The sequence below is a fragment of the Podarcis liolepis genome (assembly GCF_965112155.1).
Source record: "Podarcis liolepis genome assembly, chromosome: 14".
In the NCBI taxonomy this organism is placed as follows: Eukaryota; Metazoa; Chordata; class Lepidosauria; order Squamata; family Lacertidae; genus Podarcis; species Podarcis liolepis.
In genome coordinates, this window is record NC_139569.1 from 39,267,313 (window position 1) to 39,287,646 (window position 20,334).

The following is a 20,334-nucleotide window of genomic DNA, read 5'->3' on the forward strand; positions in this document are numbered from 1 at the left end:
TTTGTGGTGCAAGCTGTGTCCCATGGCATGAAGTGTGATTTGACAGTGATTTAGGGGTGGCCCAGTGCAAAAAGTGTGAGGATCCACGAGGATCCGTGCTTCAAAACTACATTTTTGGGCTATGGTGTCGCCAGGAAGCCATGGATCCGTGATTTTTGTGGTGCAGGTTGTGCCCCTGGCCATGATGTGTGATTTGATGGTGAGTTTGGGCTGATCTAGTGCAAAAAGCGTGAGAATCAATGAGGATCTGTGCTTCAAAACCATGTTTTTGGTCCACGGTGTTGCCAGGAAGCCGTAGATCCGAGTTTTTTGTTGTGCAGGCTGTGCCCCTTGGTATGATATGTGATTTGACAGTGAGTTTGGGCTGGCCCAATGCAAAAAGCATGAGGATCCATGAGGATCCGTGGTTCAAAACCATGTTTTTGGGCCACGGTATGACCAGGAAGCCGTGGATCCGTGATTTTTGTGGTGGATTCTGTGCCCCTGGCCATGATGCTTGATCTGATGGTGATTTTGGGCTGGTCTTGTGCAAAAATCAACAGGATCCATGAGGATCCATGCTTCGGAACCACGTTTTTGGGCCACGGTATGGCCAGGCAGGCGTGGATCTGAGTTTTTTGTGGTGTAGGCTGTGCCCCTTGGTATGATATGTGATTTGACAGTGGGTTTGGGTTGGCCCAATGCAAAAAGCGTGAGGATCCATGAGGATCTGTGCTTCAAAACCACGTTTTTGGGCCACGGTATGGCCAGTAAGCCGTGGATCCATGATTTTTGTGGTGCAGGCTGTGCCTCTGGACATGATGTGTGATTTGACAGTGAGTTTGGGGTGGCCCGATGCAAAAAGCGTGAGGATCCATGAGGATCCGTGCTTCAAAACCACGTTTTTGGGCCACGGTATGGTCAGGAAGCCATGGATCCATGATTTTTGTGGTGCAGGCTGTGCCCCTGGACATGATGTGTGATTTAACGGTGTGTTTGGGTTGGCCCAATGCGAAAAGTGTGAGGATCCATGAGGATCCGTGCTTCAAAACCACGTTTTTGGGCAGTGGTATGAACAGGAAGCTGTGGATCCTAGATTTCTTTGGTGCAAGTTGTATCCCTGGACATGATGTGTGATTTGACAGTGAGTTTGGGCTGGCCCAATGCAAAAAGTGTGAGGATCCATGAGGATCCGTGGTTCGGAACCACGTTTTTGGGCCACAGTATGGCCAGGAAGCCATGGATCCGTGATTTTTGTGGTGGATGCTGTGCCCCTGGCCATGAAGTTTGATCTGATGATGACTTTGGGCTGATCTTGTGCAAAAATCATGAAGATCCATGGGAATCCATGCTTCAAAACCACGTTTTTGGGCCACGGTATGGCCAGGCAGGCATGCATCCGAGTTTTTTGTGGTGGATGTTGTGCCCCTGGCCATGATATGTGATTTGACAGGGAGTTTGGGTTGGCCCAATGCAAAAAGCGTGAGGATCCATGAGGATCCGTGCTTCAAAACCACGTTTTTGGGCCACGGTGTTGCCAGGAAGCCGTGGATCTCGGTTTTTGTGGTGCAGGCTGTGCCCCTGGCCATGATGTGTGATTTGACGGTGAATTTGGGCTGATATAGTGCAAAAAGCATGAGGATCCATGAGGATCCGTGGTTCAAAACCATGTTTTTGGGCCACGGTATGACCAGGAAGCCGTGGATCCGTGATTTTTGTGGTGGATTCTGTGCCCCTGGCCATGATGCTTGATCTGATGGTGATTTTGGGCTGGTCTTGTGCAAAAATCAACAGGATCCATGAGGATCCATGCTTCGGAACCACGTTTTTGGGCCACGGTATGGCCAGGCAGGCGTGGATCTGAGTTTTTTGTGGTGTAGGCTGTGCCCCTTGGTATGATATGTGATTTGACAGTGGGTTTGGGTTGGCCCAATGCAAAAAGCGTGAGGATCCATGAGGATCCGTGCTTCAGAACCACGTTTTTGGGCCATGGAGTGGCCAGGAAGCCGTGGATCCGAGTTTTTTGTGGTGTAAGCTATGCCCCTGGACATGATGTGTGATTTGACAGTGAGTTTGGGTTGGCCCAATGCAAAAAGCGTGAGGATCCATGAGGATCCGTGCTTCGAAACCACGTTTTTGGGCCACGGTATGGTCAGGAAGCCGTGGATCTGAGTTTTCTGTGGTGCAGGCTGTGCCCCTGGGAATGATGTGTGATTTGATGGTGAGTTTGGGCTGATCTAGTGCAAAAAGCGTGAGGATCCATGAGGATCCGTGCTCCAAAACCACGTTTTTGGGCCATGGAGTGGCCAGGAAGCCGTGGATCCGAGTTTTTTGTGGTGCAGGCAGTGCCCCTGGACATGATGTGTGATTTGACAGTGAGTTTGGGTTGGCCCAATGCAAAAAGAGTGAGGATCCATGAGGATCCGTGCTTTAAAACCACGTTTTTGGGCCATGGAGTGGCCAGGCAGGCGTGGATCTGAGTTTTTTTGTGGTGCAGGCTGTGCCCCTGGGAATGATGTGTGATTTGACGGTGAGTTTGGGGTGGCCCAATGCAAAAAGCGTGAGGATCCATGAGGATCCGTGCTTCAAAACCACGTTTTTGGGCCATGGAGTGGCCAGGAAGCCGTGGATCCGAGTTTTTTGTGGTGCAGGCAGTGCCCCTGGACATGATGTGTGATTTGACAGTGAGTTTGGGTTGGCCCAATGCAAAAAGAGTGAGGATCCATGAGGATCCGTGCTTTAAAACCACGTTTTTCAGCCATGGAATGGCCAGGCAGCTGTGGATCCGAGTTTTTTGTGGTGCAGGCTGTGCCCCTGGGAATGATGTGTGATTTGACGGTGAGTTTGAGCTGATCTAGTGCAAAAAGCGTGAGGATCCATGAGGATCCGTGCTTCGGAACCACGTTTTTGGGCCTTGGAGTGGCCAGGAAGCCGTGGATCTGAGTTTTCTGTGGTGCAGGCTCTGCCCCTGGACATGATGTGTGATTTGACGGTGAGTTTGGGTTGGCCCAATGCAAAAAGCGTGAGGATCCATGAGGATCCGTGCTTCAAAACCACGTTTTTGGGCCACGGTATGGTCAGTAAGCCGTGGATCCGTGATTTTTGTGGTGCAGGCTGTGCCTCTGGACATGATGTGTGATTTGACGGTGAGTTTGGGGTGGCCCGATGCAAAAAGCGTGAGGATCCATGAGGATCCGTGCTTCAAAACCACGTTTTTGGGCCACGGTATGGTCAGGAAGCCGTGGATCCGTGATTTTTGTGGTGCAGGCTGTGCCTCTGGACATGATGTGTGATTTGACGGTGAGTTTGGGGTGGCCCGATGCAAAAAGCGTGAGGATCCATGAGGATCCGTGCTTCAAAACCACGTTTTTGGGCCACGGTATGGTCAGGAAGCCGTGGATCCGTGATTTTTGTGGTGCAGGCTGTGCCTCTGGACATGATGTGTGATTTGACGGTGAGTTTGGGGTGGCCCGATGCAAAAAGCGTGAGGATCCATGAGGATCCGTGCTTCAAAACCACGTTTTTGGGCCACGGTATGGTCAGGAAGCCGTGGATCCGTGATTTTTGTGTTGCATGCTGTGCCCATGACCATGATGTTTGATCTGATGGTGACTTTGGGCTGATCTAGTGCAAAAATCATGAGGATTCATGAGGATCCGTGCTTCGGAACCACGTTTTTGGGCCAGGGCGTGGCCAGGCAGGTGTGGATCCGAGTTTTTTGTGGTGTAGGCTGTGCCCCTTGCTATGATATGTGATTTGACGGTGAGTTTGGGTTGGCCCAATGCAGAAAGCGTTTGGATCCATGAAGATCCGTTCTTGAAAACCACGTTTTTGGGCCACGGTTTCTCCAGGAAGCCGTGGATCCGTGATTTTTGTGGTGGATGCTGTGCCCATGGCCATGATCTTTGATCTGATGGTGACTTTGGGCTGATCTAGTGGAAAAATCATGAGGATCCATGAGGATCCGTGTTTTTTAACCATGTTTTTGCGCCCCTGCGCCCCCCCGAAACAGTGGATGCGTGATTTTTTTGATGCTTTCTACAGAGTAAGACATGGTCTACAATATCATGGTGGTTTTATTTAATTTGAATGAAAAAATCATATGAATTCATGAGGATCCGTGTAGATCCGCCTTTTACCTTTTTCCATTATTTACGAAGGGCCCTTCTAGCTTCACTCCTGCCACCCCACTCCCCCAAAATCCCGTTATTATATTTAACATTATTACTATTTACGAAGGGCCCTTCTAGCTTTGCCCCTGCCACCCCCCAAAAAATCCAGTTATTATTATCATTATTTACGAAGGGCCCTTCTAGCTTCGCTCCTGCCACCCCCAAAAATCCCGTTAGTAACATTATTATTGAAGGGCCCTTCTAGCTTCGCTCCTGCCACCCCACCCCCAAAATCCCCTCAGTTTGTTTATTTATCTATTATTATTATTATTATCATCATCATCACTACTACTACTACGGAGGGGCCTTCTAGCTTCGCTTTTGACACCCCTCCGCCAAGAATACTCCCCTCAGCACCCGACCCCTCCTGCTCCCTCTGAGGCGAGCGCGACCGACGCGCAGCTCGTGAGGGAAACGCAGGCCGCGCCAGGAAAAGGCGGGAGAAAGGCCGGGCGGGGCTGCGTGAGCTGACGCGGCCACGCCGCTGCGCTCGAGCCGGGCCAGTCGCACAATTATGAGAAAGAGCCGCCAGGCCGCTCCTGCCGCTGCCGCCGCCGCTGCTGTTGCTGCCTTTGCCGCCGCTGCCGCCGCCCTCCGCTCTGGATCCCCAGCCGGAGCCTCCTACCCCGAGCCTTCGCCGCTGCTCCGGCCGCCCCCTCAGGCGCGTCTCCCCGCGGGCCCAGTTCGGAGCGCCCACCTCGCGCGGCGGCCTTCTCTCCTTCTTCTTCTTCTTCCCGCCCGGCCCCGCGCAGCAGCCGCCGCCGAGCTCAGCGCCGATAGATGGAGACAGGCCCCGCCACCACCGAAGCCGAACCACGAGCAGGAGCAGAAGCCGACGCCGCCCGGCGTGAGGAGAGCCAGAGCCGCCGGCGCCGAGACCCCGTTGCCCGACCCTGAGGAGAATGGTGAGGGTGGGGGAGAAGAAAGGGGAGCGAAATGGGGGCCGAAGGGGGGGGCTGGGTCTCTCTCTCTCTCTCTCTCTCTCTCTCTCTCTCTCCCTCTCTTGCCTGGAGCTGAGGAGAGTTTCCCCCGAGGAGGGCGCCATAGCCGCCCTTCCCGGCCACGCGAGGCGGCTCGTCGCTGGGAGTCGGGCTTAGCCCCGGAACCTGCCCCTTCGTGGCTCCAATAAATCTGCCGGGAGCCCTTGGAAGGAGCGAGATGGGGGTCGCCGCGCAAGCAGGTGGCTTTGGGGGGGGGGCAAAAGGCTTCTGGGCCCCTGCGCCACGTTCCTCCTGTTAGAAAGCGGGCGATCTTTTATGGAGATCCGTGGCGCTCACGGCACTCTTAACATGAGTAACGGTAGCAGAGAGAGAGAAGAAATTATGGGTTCCTGCCCCGAGGAGCATGCAGAAGAAAGCAGGGGTAGTAGCCCCAACGTGGTGCTCTCCAGATGTTCTTGGACGTCAGCCCCTGCCTCCATGGCTAGTGGTCGAGGTGATGGTGGGAATTGTAGTTTAGAATATTATTTTCGTTGGCTGGATGGTGCCAAAGGGTGTGAATGGAAGGCACTTAGGGCCCTTAAGTAAATCCTCAAACGCCTCCCTGATCCTACTGCAATGATGGGAATTGTAGTTTAGAATATTATTTTCGTTGGCTGGATGGTGTCAGAGTGTATGAATGGAAGGCACTTAGGGCCCTTAAGGAAATCCACAAATGCCTCCCCAATCCTACCACAATCTCAGACAAATCCTGCACCCCAAGGCTTTAGAAAACAGTAGCAAAGGGACATAACAAAAGGTAACAAGGCTGGGGATTCCTCTTTCCTCCCCCCCACCCAGTAGTGCAAAAGGATAGGTTGGTCTATCGTTCCCATTAGGCATGATAGCCTTGGTTGGGTTCAGAGGCAGAATGCCATTAAATGCCAGTTACTGACCACTCTCAGCCAAACCTACCTCACAGGGTTGTTGTGAAGTTAAAATGGGGAGGAGGAGGAGGAAGAAGAAAAACATTGTGTTAAAAAAAAAGTTGGTTACTGAGAGGCAAGGGCAGGAGAGTTAGACTTCTTTGGCTTGTCGCTTGGAACGAGATGCTGGACAAGAAGGACCTTTGGTCTGACCTGACAGAGAGTCTCTTATGTTAACAAGTCCCTCCCCTCTTAAAAAAACATTTGATTTTCAAACTGAACGCTTCCCACATGAAGAAGATCTGCATAGCATATTGAGCCATGGGCGTGGGCAGGAGGGGCAGCTGTCCCCCCTCAAGTAAATAAATAAAAATATTTGACTAAAAGTAGAAATTGTAGAAAGATTTTAACAGATTTTTCTGAGCACTTAGGGTCAAAAGAAAGTAATTTAAAACAGCTCTTGCTCAGACATTTCATTCTGAATATGCTAGACAGAGCTAGACAGAGGGTGTTGACAGGTAGATGTCCTACCCCCCTAACATAAATCCTTGCAACATCCAGGCTATTGTTACTCCTGGGGTTTTCGTTTGTTTTTTAGTTAACCAGTTCCTGGAAGTGACACCTTACTACAGTATTTCCATAGGATGTGACTCCTATGGTGTCGTAATAAATCAGAAAGAGGCTAGCATGCAGCCTTTTTTGTAATCCCCATAGATACTATCACAAAACTATGCAAAGCAGATAAGCTTTATCTCACTTCACCATCACTATGCCTGCCAATCCCACAGTCTACCCATTCAGATGCCTCTAGCATGTAAGGTAGCTAATTTGATATGGGGAGGGGGAAAGGAGGCCACTGGGCAGGACTTCTTAAATATTGTGTACTGCAGCCCCTCCCCCCTTGCATACAATAAACCACCTTTGCTGTTTGCATGTAATGCTCTTTGATATCTCAAGATAACAATTTAAGGTACCATATAAAGCAGGGGTGTGGAATGAGATACTGTTGGACCCCAACACCCATTAACAGTAGCCAGCATTGCCAAAATCTGAAGGTTCCCCACCCCTGACATAAGTGATGGGGAGAATGATAAGCAGCATCTTACAGCTGCCCATAGACACACTCTTAGTTCTGCAGAAGACAAACCTGTAGACATGATACACATTATTTCCTCAACGAAGTGTTCTCTATCTCCCTGGCTTCCATATTACTCCAGACAGCAGTGACATACTGATCCTCTTACCCCCACAACTTCCTACCTTGTACAGAGATTCATTAAAAACATCACTTCTGCTCCCTTTCACATATCTGCAGCTAGGCTTCAGCAGGTGTGCATAAAGTGGGAGTGTGGGAGTTGGGTGGATTCTTTGGCATCCCCTTTTCCTGGCACCTGTGATAGCTATATCCACAACAGTTGGGGGGGGGGAACAGGCACATTTTGAAAAACAAGGCCACCCAGATTCGAACACACACCTAGTTGTACATCACAGCTCAAACTGGGATTTCTTGCAAATCTTAATGCACCACAAAATTGCACATTTGGAATAGTCTTGAATAGCATCTGTGGATACTGGACAGCTCTTAGAGATTCATAAAAATTGATCATGCAGCTTTTGTAGGGTGCCTAACTAGGCTCCTTCACTTATCTCACATCACTGGAACTGGTACAATCTTAAGTTCCTAAGATCAGCTCTTCAAGTGCCAAAATACGTTTCAAATGCTACGCTATGTCTTGAAATAAGTTTTGTAAGAGCAGAGGCTAGGGTGTGAATGGCCACACAACTTCTGGCTTAGACTATCCTTTTGCTTATGTAGCCTTGCTTCCGTAACATTAAAGGATGGCTTTCAAACAACATGGAAACGAGCAGCGGTAGACAAAATGCTAGCTCTAGGTCTTACCCCACAGCTTTTACTAGGCATGGGCTTTGAACAGGCCAAAAAACCCCATTAAACAGTGTGTGGTTGAGATTGAACATCAGTCAGATCTAGCCAGATTCCCAGATTTCATCATTAGTGAAACCAGTAGGTATCTCACCACCTCAATGGCATATTTAACTAATTTGAAATACCAAAACAGTGAAGAGCGTTCACTCTGGCTCATTGCCAGGCTCTCCCTTCAGCCATCCAGGAAGGCCATTTTAGGAAGACGTCTTATGAGGTGAGAAAATGCCCCTGCAGCTCTGAGTACATAGAAACAATTGAACATGTTTTTATCCAGTATTACACAAACATACGTGCTAGGTTTATCCTGCCGATAATACACAAATTTCCAGGACACATAGGACAATTCCATATCTCCTTACTGCTCCCAAGATATAAATCCTGATATAACATATTCAGTTGCCAGATATTGTGCTGCTATGATTGACATACGTCAGGCAGCAGGTCTAAAACTGAAGGTTTGATTTACATGTTTTACATGTTTTTATCTTATGCTGGTCTACTGTAACTGAGAGTATGAGTACGTGCTGCCCTATTGCCTATCTAGCATGTTTTGTTTATGTATGGAGGTGCTTTTATCTTATGCTGGTCTATGACCATAATAAAAATTTGGATTGGATATCTGTGACAACAGCTCCAAGCTTATGCTGAAGTGGTGTTTCTGTCCAAGCAGATTGGCTGTGAATATAATGCTTCATGCTTTAAGCAAAACATTTAAGCAATTACTAGCAATATTTTGTAAATACCTATTCTCAGTTGAGCTTGAAAGGAAATTTGGAGGTTTCGTTCACTCCTTGGTAAGTTCAGGCCTCTTTTTATACTCTCCTAGGACTTGTTTACACAGTTAAGGTTTAGAGGTAGTTGGACTGCCTCAGGATTGTCAGCAGAAAGGGCATTTCAGCCGTGTAACCTTTCTGTCAGGTCATTCATAGGTCATTGTGCTTCTCTCTGAAGCTATCACTCCCCCACTAGAAAAAAACAATCCGTCTGTTGCTTTCATGATCACTAACCCTAAGAGGAAAGAGAAATGAAATGAAGAGTCCTTGATGTTACCAGGGGTGGTTTACTCTCTTCAGTCTCTGATTTACCCCTTGAGTGTAAATGTTTATACATGTTTATGGGAAACTTAATTCAATAGGCCTTACTCCCAAATCATGGCGATTGCACTGCAGCCTGGAATAAATGAATAATTTTAAGTAAGGGAGGTTTCTCCAGATTAGGTGACCATGCAAATAGGAGTTGCAAATTATTACTCTCCTTAATTCAGATTTCTGGTTATGTTAAATGATCATGTGTTAACTTGGATAGCTCAGTTGGTAAAGAATGAGACTCTTAATCTCAGGGTCTTGGGATCAAGCCCCATGTTGGACAAAAAGATTCCTGCATTACAGGTGATTAGACTAGATGATCCCTGTGATCCCTTTCAACAATTCTATGATTCTATGATAATCAAGAAGCATTTTGAAAACGGTTTGTTTTCATTCTATTTAGGCGTGTTTATTTAAATGTATGCTAAGACATGTGATACAACAGTGGATTGTTTAATTTTAATTAGGTACTTCAGTAATAAAACTGGCAAATTGAAAATATTGTTTGAGGTGACTTTAAACTGTTACATTTTATTTACATTTATTTATTTATCTGTGGAAATTGAATTTCTTGGGTGTGTTTCTTTAAGAATTTCAGAAAAATGAATCTTGGTTTTTACTGTGCAGATACTAAGATTAGTTACTTGTATTGTGTCAACTATCTGTCAAAGTCAGTACAACTGTTGCATAATGCTTCTTTAAGTTTTTGATGCGTATCTTGTTCTGATTCTCAAAACAGTTACAAAGTTACTGTTCTATTTTTAGAGTTTCACAGTCTCTAGTATAGGCAGCAGCTGTTTTAAGTGCATTCAACATGTGCGCAACTGCACGCACACACATTGCGCCAAACCTGGAAGAAGTGACCCCAAAATGGGTCGGGGCGGCCTTATGGGGGTCCCCCCCGAGATACGTGGGGGTCTGGAACGTAACCCCCGTGCAAATCAGTCACTGCCTGTAGTTGAATTTTTGTTCTCTGTTCTCATGTTATTGGAAACAATTTATAAAATAACCTGTTTGTGCTCTGTGTAGACAGTTGCTGCTGGTACAGTCTGATAAAAGACTGCGCAGCAGACAGCTTTAACTGTAACTCATTTCAGCTCTTCCTAGTTTACATCAGATGTACTGCACTCTGCTAGGCCTATTTCATGTTGTGGAAAGAAATAAGTTATGGGAAAAGTGCAGATTCCTAAAACAAACATTAATGGTTGTTTGGTTTAAAGCAAACCAAACGGTGTTCCTTGGAGTAGTTACACTTTTAAGTTATAACTAAGCTGATACTGTAGTTTCTTTGTTTGTTTTAAAAGGCATCAGCAGACTTGATGATTGCAGTTTGCATAAAATATCTATGTTTCTATTAAGTTTGTATTGCATGAATGGGTTGTGTTTGCACTGAGTAGATGTCAATCCAGGGAGCCACAAAACCCATAGTAAGCAGTCCACGACTATCTTAAGAGCATGCACATTTCTTCAGTGTGATTACAAGTGTTTAACTTGTAAGTGGGAATTGGACTGAAACCACTTCTTTTTTTGCAGTTTGTTTATAAGTTGCTACATTTGGCAAATAACATGTTGCCCTGTTTCCTTAATAGTATTGGGGACAATGCAAAACAGAGAGAGAGACAGCACCTGACGGGCCCCCCACCCTAAATACAGTCATGTGAAAAAGAAATTCTTTGAATTCTGTGATTTTACATATGAGAACATAATAACAATCACCTGTTCCTTAGCAGGTCTTAAAATTAGGTAAATACAACCTGACACATGACACCGTGTCATGATTTATTTAACAGAAATAAAGCTGAAATGGAGAAGGCATGTGTGAAAAAGCAACTACACCTTGTGATTCAGTAGCTTGTAGAACCACCTTTAGCAGCAATAACTTGAAGTAATCATTTCCCGTATGATTTTCAGTCTCTCACATAGTTGTGGAGGAATTGTGGCCTACTCTTCTTTATAGAGTTGCTTCAGTTCGTTGAAGTTTGCTGGCTGTTTATGCACAGCTCTCTTAAAGTCCCGCCACAGCATTTCAATTGGGTCGAGGTTTGGACTTTGACTAAGCCATTGCAACACCTTGATTATTTTCTTTTTTAGCAACTCTGTCATAGATTTGCTGGTGTGCTTGGGATCATTGTCCTGTTGCATAATCCAATTTCAGCCAAGCTTTAGCTGTCAGGTGGATGGCCCCACATTTGCCCCTAGAATACTTTGGTATACGGAAGAGTTAATGGTCGACCCAATGACTGAAAGGTTCCTAGGTCCTGTGGCTGCAAAACAAGCCCAAATATTCACCATCATGCTTAACAGTTGGTATGAGGTGTTTGTTTGTGCTGATAAGCCGTATTTGGTTTTCACCAAACATGGTAATGTGCATTATGGCCAGCATCTCCACTTTGGTCTTGTCTGTTCAAAGGACAGAAGTATTGTGGTTTGTTCAAATGCAGTTTTGCAAACCTAAGTCATGCTGCCATGTTCTTTTTAGAGAGAAGAGGCTTTCTCCTGGCAACCCTTCCAAACAAACTACACTTGTTCCATCTTTTTCTAATTGTACTGTCATGAACTTTAACATTCCACATCCTAACTGAGATGTAACTCTTGGGTTTCTTGCAATTTCTCTGAACATTGCACGGTCTGACCTTGGGGTGAATTTGCTGGGATGTCCACTCCTGGGAAGATTGGCAACTGTCTTGAATGCTTTCCATTTTGAATAATCTTCCTTACTGTAGAATGATGAACTTTAAATTGGTTGGAGATGACCTTATAACCCTTCCCATGGTTTCATGGGTAGCAACACTTGCTTATCTAAGAGCATTGCTGCTGTCTTTCCTCCTTGGCATTGTGTTAAAACATACCTGAAAGCTCCAGACCAGCAAACTGCTAAAATTTCAGCTTTTGTAGAGGTGGGCACACTTGCTGATGATCAATTAAGCAAGGGCATTTGATTAGCTTTACCTGTCTGCTACTTAGTCACTTAATTCTTATGGAAGCAGTAAGGGGGTGTACTTAGTTTTTCACCCATGGCTTCCCCATTTTGGTTTTATTTTTGTTAAATAAATCATGACACGGTGTAATAAGTCATGCATTGTTATTCATCTGAGGTCGTATAGGTGTTTCCGTGCACTGCTCTGGTTTGCCAGAAGCAGCTTAGTCATGCTGGCCACATGACCCAGAAACTGTACGCTGGCTCCCTCGGCCAATAATGTGAGATGAGTGCCACAACCCCAGAGTCGGTCACGAGTGGACCTAATTGGTTAGGGGTCTCTTTACCTTTACCTTTTAAGACCTGCTAGGGAACAAATTACTATTATGCCCTCATATGTAAAACTATAGAATTCAAAGAGGGTGTGCTTTCTTTTTCCCATGACAATAGATACGACCTGAAGAAGAGTTTTATGCAGTTCAAATGTTTCTTATCAAATTTTCAGATGACATGACTTTGGGAGCGATGGCTAACACTATTGAAAACAGAATCTAGATGAAAAACCATTTTGACATACTGAAACACTGGGCCAAAAACCAACATGATGAAATTTAACAGGAATAAATGTTAAATATTGCATTTTGGTACCAAACAAATCAATAAGTTAATTAAAGGGAAAAGTACAGGATGAGAGAGGCCTGCTTCATAACAGTACATGTGAATAGGATCTAGGTCTCTTAGCTGATCACAAACTAACCATTAGCCAGTAGAGTTATATGACTGCAAAAAGAGCTAATACAGTCTTAAAGGTAAAGGGTAAGTTAAGTCCAGTCGTGAATGACTTTGGGGTTGTGGCGCTCATCTTGCTTTACTGGCCGAGGGAGTCGGTGTTTGTCTGCAGACAGCTTCCGGGACATGTGGCCAGTATGACTAAGCTGCTTCTGGCGAAGCAGAGCAGCACACGGAAACACTGTTTACCTTGCCGCCAGAACGGTACCTATTTATCTACTTGCACTTTGACGTGCTTTCGAACTGCTAGGTTGGCAGGAGCTGGGACTGAGCAACAGGAGCTCATCCCATTGCGGGGATTCGAACCACCGACCTTCTGATTGGCAAGCCCTAGGCTCTGTGGTTTAGGTTACATTATTAGAAGCATTGTGTCCAGATCACAAGAAGTAATATTTTCAACTTTTACCATTTTATGTGCTGGTCAAGCTGCATCTGAAGTCTATGTCTGCTTCTGGGAGCCATCTTTTAAGAATGACACTGGCAAATCAGAATGTGTCAAGAGGAGGATGACCTGGATACTGAAGGGTCTGGAAACCAAGTCCTATGAGCAACTGTTGAAAGAGTTGGATATGCTTAGCCTGGAGGAGAGAGGGTTGTCTGAAGGGTTGCCATTCAGAGTTGAAGCTGGCTTGGTCTGTGTTGCTCAAGCAGCCTTCTTAATTATTGGGTCCCATATATTGTTGGACCAACTCTCATCCCTTATATTTGTCTAAGTTGGTTGTGGATAATGGGAGTTGTAGTCGAACAACAAATAGGGACCTAAGGTTGAAGAACTCTTCTATAGGTCAGGACTAGAACTATTAGGTTGAAATTACAAGGAAGATTTCAGTTAAACATGGAAGCTTCCAAATGATAAGAAGAGCTATTTGGCAGTGGATATTTCTGGCTTGGGAGGTGGTGGGTTCTCCTTTTTCGGAGGGCAGTAGCAGAGGTTGAATGGCCACCTTTCATCAGTGTTAGGAACTCAGATATACTATATGAGCTAATAGCCAAATGGCACCTTAAACCTAGGTTACAGTTGCCATAACAGAATATCTAGGCGCCACCCCCCCCCCAGTGATGATTTGTTGTTGTTGTTGTTGGTTTTAATTTCTATACCACTTTATATTTTACAGAAAAAAAATTCAAAAGTGGTTTGTAATACAGTAATATATTTTTATTGTAAACACCAAATTAAACATGTATTAACAGTTTCTGCTAAAAATGTGTCACTTATGTGAATTGCCTACTAATTCATGCTTCTCAAAATAATATATAAAAAGTGTTGCTGACCCTCCCCAGAGGCAACTAGACATTCTGTTTTGGTGCCCACAACCCAGGTCCCAGAAGCCATTTGGCTCCTAGCTTTTCTATCCCAGTTTCTATCACTGCTCACTGGGTGACTTTGGGCCAGTCACAGCCTCTTAACTTACCTCACATGGTTGTTGTAGGAATTACTTGAAGAGGGGGGAGAACCATGTACTCTTTGGAGAAAAAGGTGGGGCATCAATGCAGTAAATGAGCTCTCCTGCTTACCTGCTTAAGAAAGCTGGAGGAGCCATCCAGATGGAGATATCGCTTGCCAATCTGGCATCAAGAGTTTTCCACATGGTTGAAATTGGACCCATGCCAGTTGCAAAATGCTCCTGATGCCTGAGGAATTTTGAACACTGTCTCTTAGGGATGCTGTAATTGTATACTGCATTGTAGATCCTTTATTGACCACCAGATGGTCTTTAGAGCCCCTTCCAACTCAAATTCTCCAATATAACACTGCGAACTTTGTTTGATCCTAATAAAACTGGTATTTTTCACTCCCTTTGATCCTCTCCCCTCCCCTCCATGGACCAATGTAGATACCTTCTTTACATGAGGGCGATGTTGAATGTTAATCAGAATTCTTTTTCAAGAGCAGTTGCATGCAGTGGCAAGAAATAAGGAAGTTTAAATATTTTGTTTATGTGAAACTGAGAGTGGGTAGTATTGATTGGCTAGTGTGAAGTGCTGAGTGTTTTGCAAACTTTTCCTTCCAAACAACAGTTCTGTGGGTAGGGCAGTATTATTTCCTTTGTCCCTCAGATAGGGGCAGTGAGATGGTGCTATGTTCACAGTCACCCTTCGGTGGTTTTGATTCAACAGAGATTAGAACCTACCACCTGGTCTGCATCTGTTATTCTGTCCAGTAGATCATACTTGCTGTCTGTATTTGATCTACCAAACTATATCTGCTTGGTGTTTTTTTTTTGGGGGGGGGGAGTCATTTCTCACTACTTTGGCTATAGCATATGCATTTTGCTTTGGCTTAATGGAACTATTATTTGGCCTGATGAAGACATTTAATAATGAAAGCAGGCAGTAAAATTGACTCATTGCAGATTAAGTAACAGTCATCACTTAACAACTTCTTCTCAAAAGAGGCTTGGGCTAAGGAGTAGATGTTAGGTTAGAACAGGGGTCTGCAACCTGCGGCTCCAGAGCCGCATGTGGCTCTTTTACACCTTTGCCGCGGCTCCGGGGCGGATACTAGCAAGGGGAGGAGGCACATTGTGCGCCCCGAGACTCCCCACTGTGGCGTGCGCTGTACTGGCTGTGACGTCGCATGGGGGCGGTGCGTGCGTTAGTCACGCACCGTCCCGACGGCACCTTCCCACCCGCTGTCAGATCGCGGCTCCAGAGATATATTTGTTTTAAATGTCGCAATGGTTTTGCGGCTCCCAGGTTTTTTTTCCTTCGGAAACGGGTCCAAGTGGCTCTTTTTGTCTTAAAGGTTGCAGACCCCTGGGTTAGAAGTAAAGTTGTGGGCAGCACAGTGTAAGAAACCTGTTGCCTGTTTCTAGTCTAGAACAATTAAACTTTAGTATTGCATTTGAACAGTTTTGTCAGTCATTGTTTGGATTTGAAACTGCTTTCTTATTCTGAAAACAAGTCTCTGCAGGTTTCCTAAAGTCCTTTTACTTAGCCCTCTTTGTGGGGTGTAGGGAATCAAGCTATAAAAATTGAGCTATGTCACCTTAGTAAATTCACTAAGAGCTTAACTGCAGAGCGTAACAATCTACTTTAGAATAACCAAACAGATTCAAATGTAGAAATGGCAAACGGTTCCTGAATTGTATCACTTACTAGTGTGTTGTGCATTGGGTGGGGTACTGAATGTTGAAATGTTGAAATGCTCTGCATTACAAAACAAAGAACACTACGTGCTCATGGATAGCTGTATACCAGGAAAAAGAATTGGCCCCAGCAAAATGTTTTGAATGATGTGAGTAGAAACTAATATTTGTTGCTCTCCTCCTTCCTTTACAATTGCTGAGCTACTGTGCACTGTCTTCTCCCTCGTTCCATACTTCTCCCTCCCCCATACTTGTATATCACAGTGTTGGGGGCAAGAAGTGCGGCATTTCTAGTTTATTTTTTCATAGGCTTGTTGTTGTTGTTTAGTCGTTTAGTTGTGTCCGACTCTTTGTGACCCCATGGACCAGAGCACGCCAGGCACTCCTGTCTTCCACTGCCTCTCGCAGTTTGGTCAGACTCATGTTGGTAGCTTCAAGAACACTGTCCAACCATCTCGTCCTCTGTCGTCCCCTTCTCCTTGTGCCCTCCATCTTTCCCAACATCAGGGTCTTTTCTAGGGAGTCTTCTATTCTATAAGCATGCTTTAGGAAGCCAACCCCCCTTCCACCCTCCCTAATTTCCCCCTGTGCCAGGATGTGTCTGCACTAGTGAAAATTCACACTATTTGCTTCCCACATAAACTGCTTCAACTGTGTTACCTATTTATAATTGCACAAATGACCAAATTCTTCAGAAATTTATATATATAAAAAATCGTTTCCAAGATTGTCAGAAGTCTTAGAACTTGCCCTTAAAAGGAGATGAACTACCGTAATTATTTCTTCCTTTCTTTTCAAGCTGGGTTATCAAGTTCACTCCACTGTTTCTCAGAACTTACTCGGAAGGTTTCTGTAATTCACTCAGCACCACACCTTAACTAGGTATGGTTATACCCAAAGAATTTGACCTAGGTACTTCCTGCAACAACTTTCATACCCAACAGAAGTTTAACCCAGAGTAATTTTTAACCCAGAGTTTAATATAAGGTTTCATTTTATCATAATTCATAAATACTTTTCATAAATAATACAAAAAATCATACATATTTTTGGCTGCATTCCATCTTCCATGCAGTTGAGCAATTTATAACAGAAATACTACTGGACTGTTGCCTACTCTATTAGTGTCTGTCAGTGCTTTGTGTCATTAGCTTTTCACTTAAAAGTGCCCCATAATAGCAGTTTCTAACTTATTTCTTCAAGCATTAAATTTTGACTAAAATAAGTATGTGTTTCTTTTCTTTGAGTCACACAAATTGCTCTCTTTTAAGGAATAATGTGTTGTGCCTAGAATGTATGCAAATTCTAGCGGATGTGGGTGAGCTCCGTCATGAAGACATGCCGGTATCAGTTATGCCGGATGCGCCGATCTATCTTGCTTTGTTCATGCTTTCCTTTTTTCATGATGATCTACATACCTGTTGTAGGTAACTCTAATAATATTTAACTTCATGGTAAATTACTTGATTTATGAATGAATAGGATATCATTTTAATGTTGATTACTGTTTTACCTCTTCTATATGTGGATATATTGTACAAAACAAACAGTCCATCCATCACACTAGCATTATCCTGTCATAGGGAGCTTCTGGACTTTTTTAATTGAGTTCATGCTTTTTGCTGAAAAAATTAGGTAAAAATTGGGTGTCGACTTATACACGGATAGTGAATGCAGAGGGGGGACGGGGACGTCCGATTAATTGGCAGCAGTGATTGGGTGGGTGATTGGTGGCTGTGGCAAGGCCTGCTGGCAATTGGTGGCTGTGATGAGGCAGGCTGTGGCAAGTGGGTGGGTGGGCTGTTGGTGGTGGCAAGCGGGCAGACAATTGGAAGCTGTGTCGAGGTGTGTGATCAGCAGTGGCTGTGGCAAGTGATTGGCAGTAGCAAGCAGGCAGGTGAGCTAAACAACTTAATTTCTTAATTTTGGGTAAAAAAAAATTAAGGGGTGTCTTATACACAGAAAAATATGGTAATTGTTGCTGCTGGCATCTGTCTGTCACAGGAGACAATGGAAGAGTTCACCTTTAGGGGTAAAGTCAAACTGTTGGACAGTTACAGCACCTGCTGTGGCTGTAGAGACTGATAAGGGAGAGATATTTAATTGCAGGTGGGTCAGATGAAGGTGTCTGGTTTTACTGCTGCGTTTGCAGACATCTTTGTAAGACAGAGTTGGTCTGCCAACAGGCCAAGTGCCCGATAGCAATTCTGCAAGCCAGTTGACTTTTGCCTTTATCCAAGCTCTGTACTTTGGCTTTAAAAAGTGCTTTTGTGAACTATTTAGTTTACTTTGCTTTTGTTTTTGGTGTTTGCCTTTGGCATCTAATCCTGTGCTATATTTCTGTTGTTAATAAAATAATTTAGTTAATAATCTAATTTTAGCCTGGAACAAAGCCCTGCACCATTACAGTAGTACCTCGGGTTAAATAATTCATTCCAGAGGTCCGTTCATAACCTGGAACTGTTCTTAACCTGAAGCACCACTTTAGGTAATGGGGCCTCCTGCTGCCGCCACACTGCCAGACCACGATTTCTGTTCTCACCCTGAAGCAAAGTTCTTAACCCGAGGTACTATTTCTGGGTTAGCGGAGTCTGTAACCTGAAGCGTCTGTAACCTGAAGCATATGTAACATGAGGTATCACTGTACATGGCGCTATAATGTGTCAGGAAGGTTTGTGCATCCCCTCTTGGCTTTAACATTAGGGGCTAGTAGTTGAGAAATACTGCAGAATAGGGTTTGGCTTATATTTGATTTATCTAATCTTACACTTTTGTAAGTAACCTGTAGCCCAGAGTTTGAGTGTGGGTGGCTCTGTTTCTGTCACAACTTTAGTATCTCTACTTGGGCCTATACTGAATAGGCCATGTTCTTCTGCATTTAATTATTCTGTATGTCCTGCCATTTCACAATGGAATGTTCCTGCCCACCCCACCCCCAAGCAAACGTTAATATTATATGGTCCCTTTAAATTGGTCATGACTTTGTGTTCACTTGTGAAACCAGTCTTTGGTGTAATCTCGTGTATTTCCTTTAAGTGACTATTACTAAACTCCTGTCCTAGCATGGAAAATTTCCTATTTGAGTATTGTAGCCTTTGCTCTTGCTTCATTGTTTGCAGCACTCTTCCCTCTCATTTCTAAAAAGCATCTGCTGGGATTTATTTTTCATTCCACATCAGTTCTGTAATTTCCCAACTTTCTTTTCCTAGTGAATCTTTCTAGTGAGCTCACAATTTGCATTTCCTCAAGTGCAATCTAATGACATCTCAATTGAAATCATTGGGGTTTTTGAAGAGCCCTGCTAGATCAGGCTGATGGTCCAGTATCCTGGTTTACACAGTGGTGTGGGAAGTCCGGGTGGCACCCATGACAGACCCTCAACATTCCCAATATACCCACCAGTGCCTAAAGTTAAAGGTCTGTTGTCTCTATTGTCCTATGCTAATCTTATCATATTGCTGTTCAGAAGTTTATTCTTGCCTAGTAACTTCACCCCTTTTAGCTTTAATCACCTGTGTTTACCCCACTTTTTTGTAATGACATCTTCCCAAGTTTGGGGTGTGTGTGTGGAATCTAAATAGCAGTCCATAAAGTCTTCACATATCCTCTTGGAAAGTCAGCTGTGCTTTTCTACTTCAAGAAACTGACACATGATGATTGTCCAGTAGGTGGCTGAATTCATGTTTAGTTCACATTTTGTACTATTCCAACCAAGAAAGTACTTTTCTTATCTAACATGTTTATATTGGGAAATGGGCAGTTTTGTAGTAATTGACTTCAAAGTAAACATGCTTCATAATGTACTACTAGACTGCAATCCTAAGCATGTTTATCGGGGAGTAAGTCCTGTTGAATTGCATGCAGTTTTCTTCTGAGTAAATACGCAAAGAATAAGGCTGAAAATTGTATAATATGCACACTGTATATCATACAATACTATATAACATGATCTATATGTGGGTGGGTGGGTGTGACCATAGAGAGACAATAATTACAAATGTGTGCTAATGTGAAAGCAGCTTTTAAAAACACTTTGGAGGACTTTCAAAAGAGCCAATGCAGTTAGCCAAGCTATTTTAGTCTGGCTGGTAATTTACAGTGGTGCCCCGCAAGACGAATGCCTCGCAAAACGGAAAACTCGCTAGACGAAAGAGTTTTCCGTTTTGGAGGTGCTTTGCAAAACGAATCTCCTATGGGCTTGCTTCGCAAGACGAAAATGTCTTGCGAGTTCCTGCGGGTTTTTTCCCCTCTCCCCTTTTTCTAAGCCGCTAAGCCGCTTATCAGCTGATCCGATCAGCAGATAAGCCGCTAAAAGCCGCTAATAGCGCTAAGCCGCTTATTAGCTGATCCGATCAGCAGATAAGCCGCTAAAAGCCTCTAAAAGCCGCTAATAGCGCTAATCCTTCAATGGGCTTGCTTCGCAAGACGAAAAAAACCGCTAGACGAAGAGAATCACAGAACGGATTCTTTTCGTCTTGCGAGGCACCACTGTACTAGGAAAAATATCACATACTT

At 44.6% G+C, this 20,334-nt stretch overlaps 1 protein-coding gene and 1 long non-coding RNA gene across 5 annotated transcripts in view; one reads left to right on the forward strand and one right to left on the reverse strand.

The window, feature by feature from the left end:
• Positions 1–4,884, reverse strand: part of LOC310693411 — a 38,769-nt gene extending 33,885 nt beyond the window's left edge. For 2 of the 3 annotated variants that reach the window (XR_014519142.1, XR_014519144.1), the window contains exon 1: positions 4,441–4,492. This is a non-coding gene — a long non-coding RNA (uncharacterized lncRNA). Of the gene's footprint in view, positions 1–4,440; positions 4,493–4,776 lie in introns of those variants that run through there. The other variant, XR_014519143.1, reaches the window with a different exon arrangement.
• TRPM7 (transient receptor potential cation channel subfamily M member 7) overlaps positions 4,640–20,334 on the forward strand; it is a 75,027-nt gene continuing 59,332 nt past the window's right edge. Inside the window, exon 1 of one of the 2 annotated variants that reach the window (XM_083475286.1) lies at positions 4,640–5,056. In XM_083475286.1, the coding sequence (XP_083331412.1) occupies positions 5,054–5,056 (3 nt within the window). In that variant the 5' untranslated portion in view covers positions 4,640–5,053. The remainder of the gene's footprint in view (positions 5,057–20,334) is intronic. The other variant, XM_083475285.1, reaches the window with a different exon arrangement.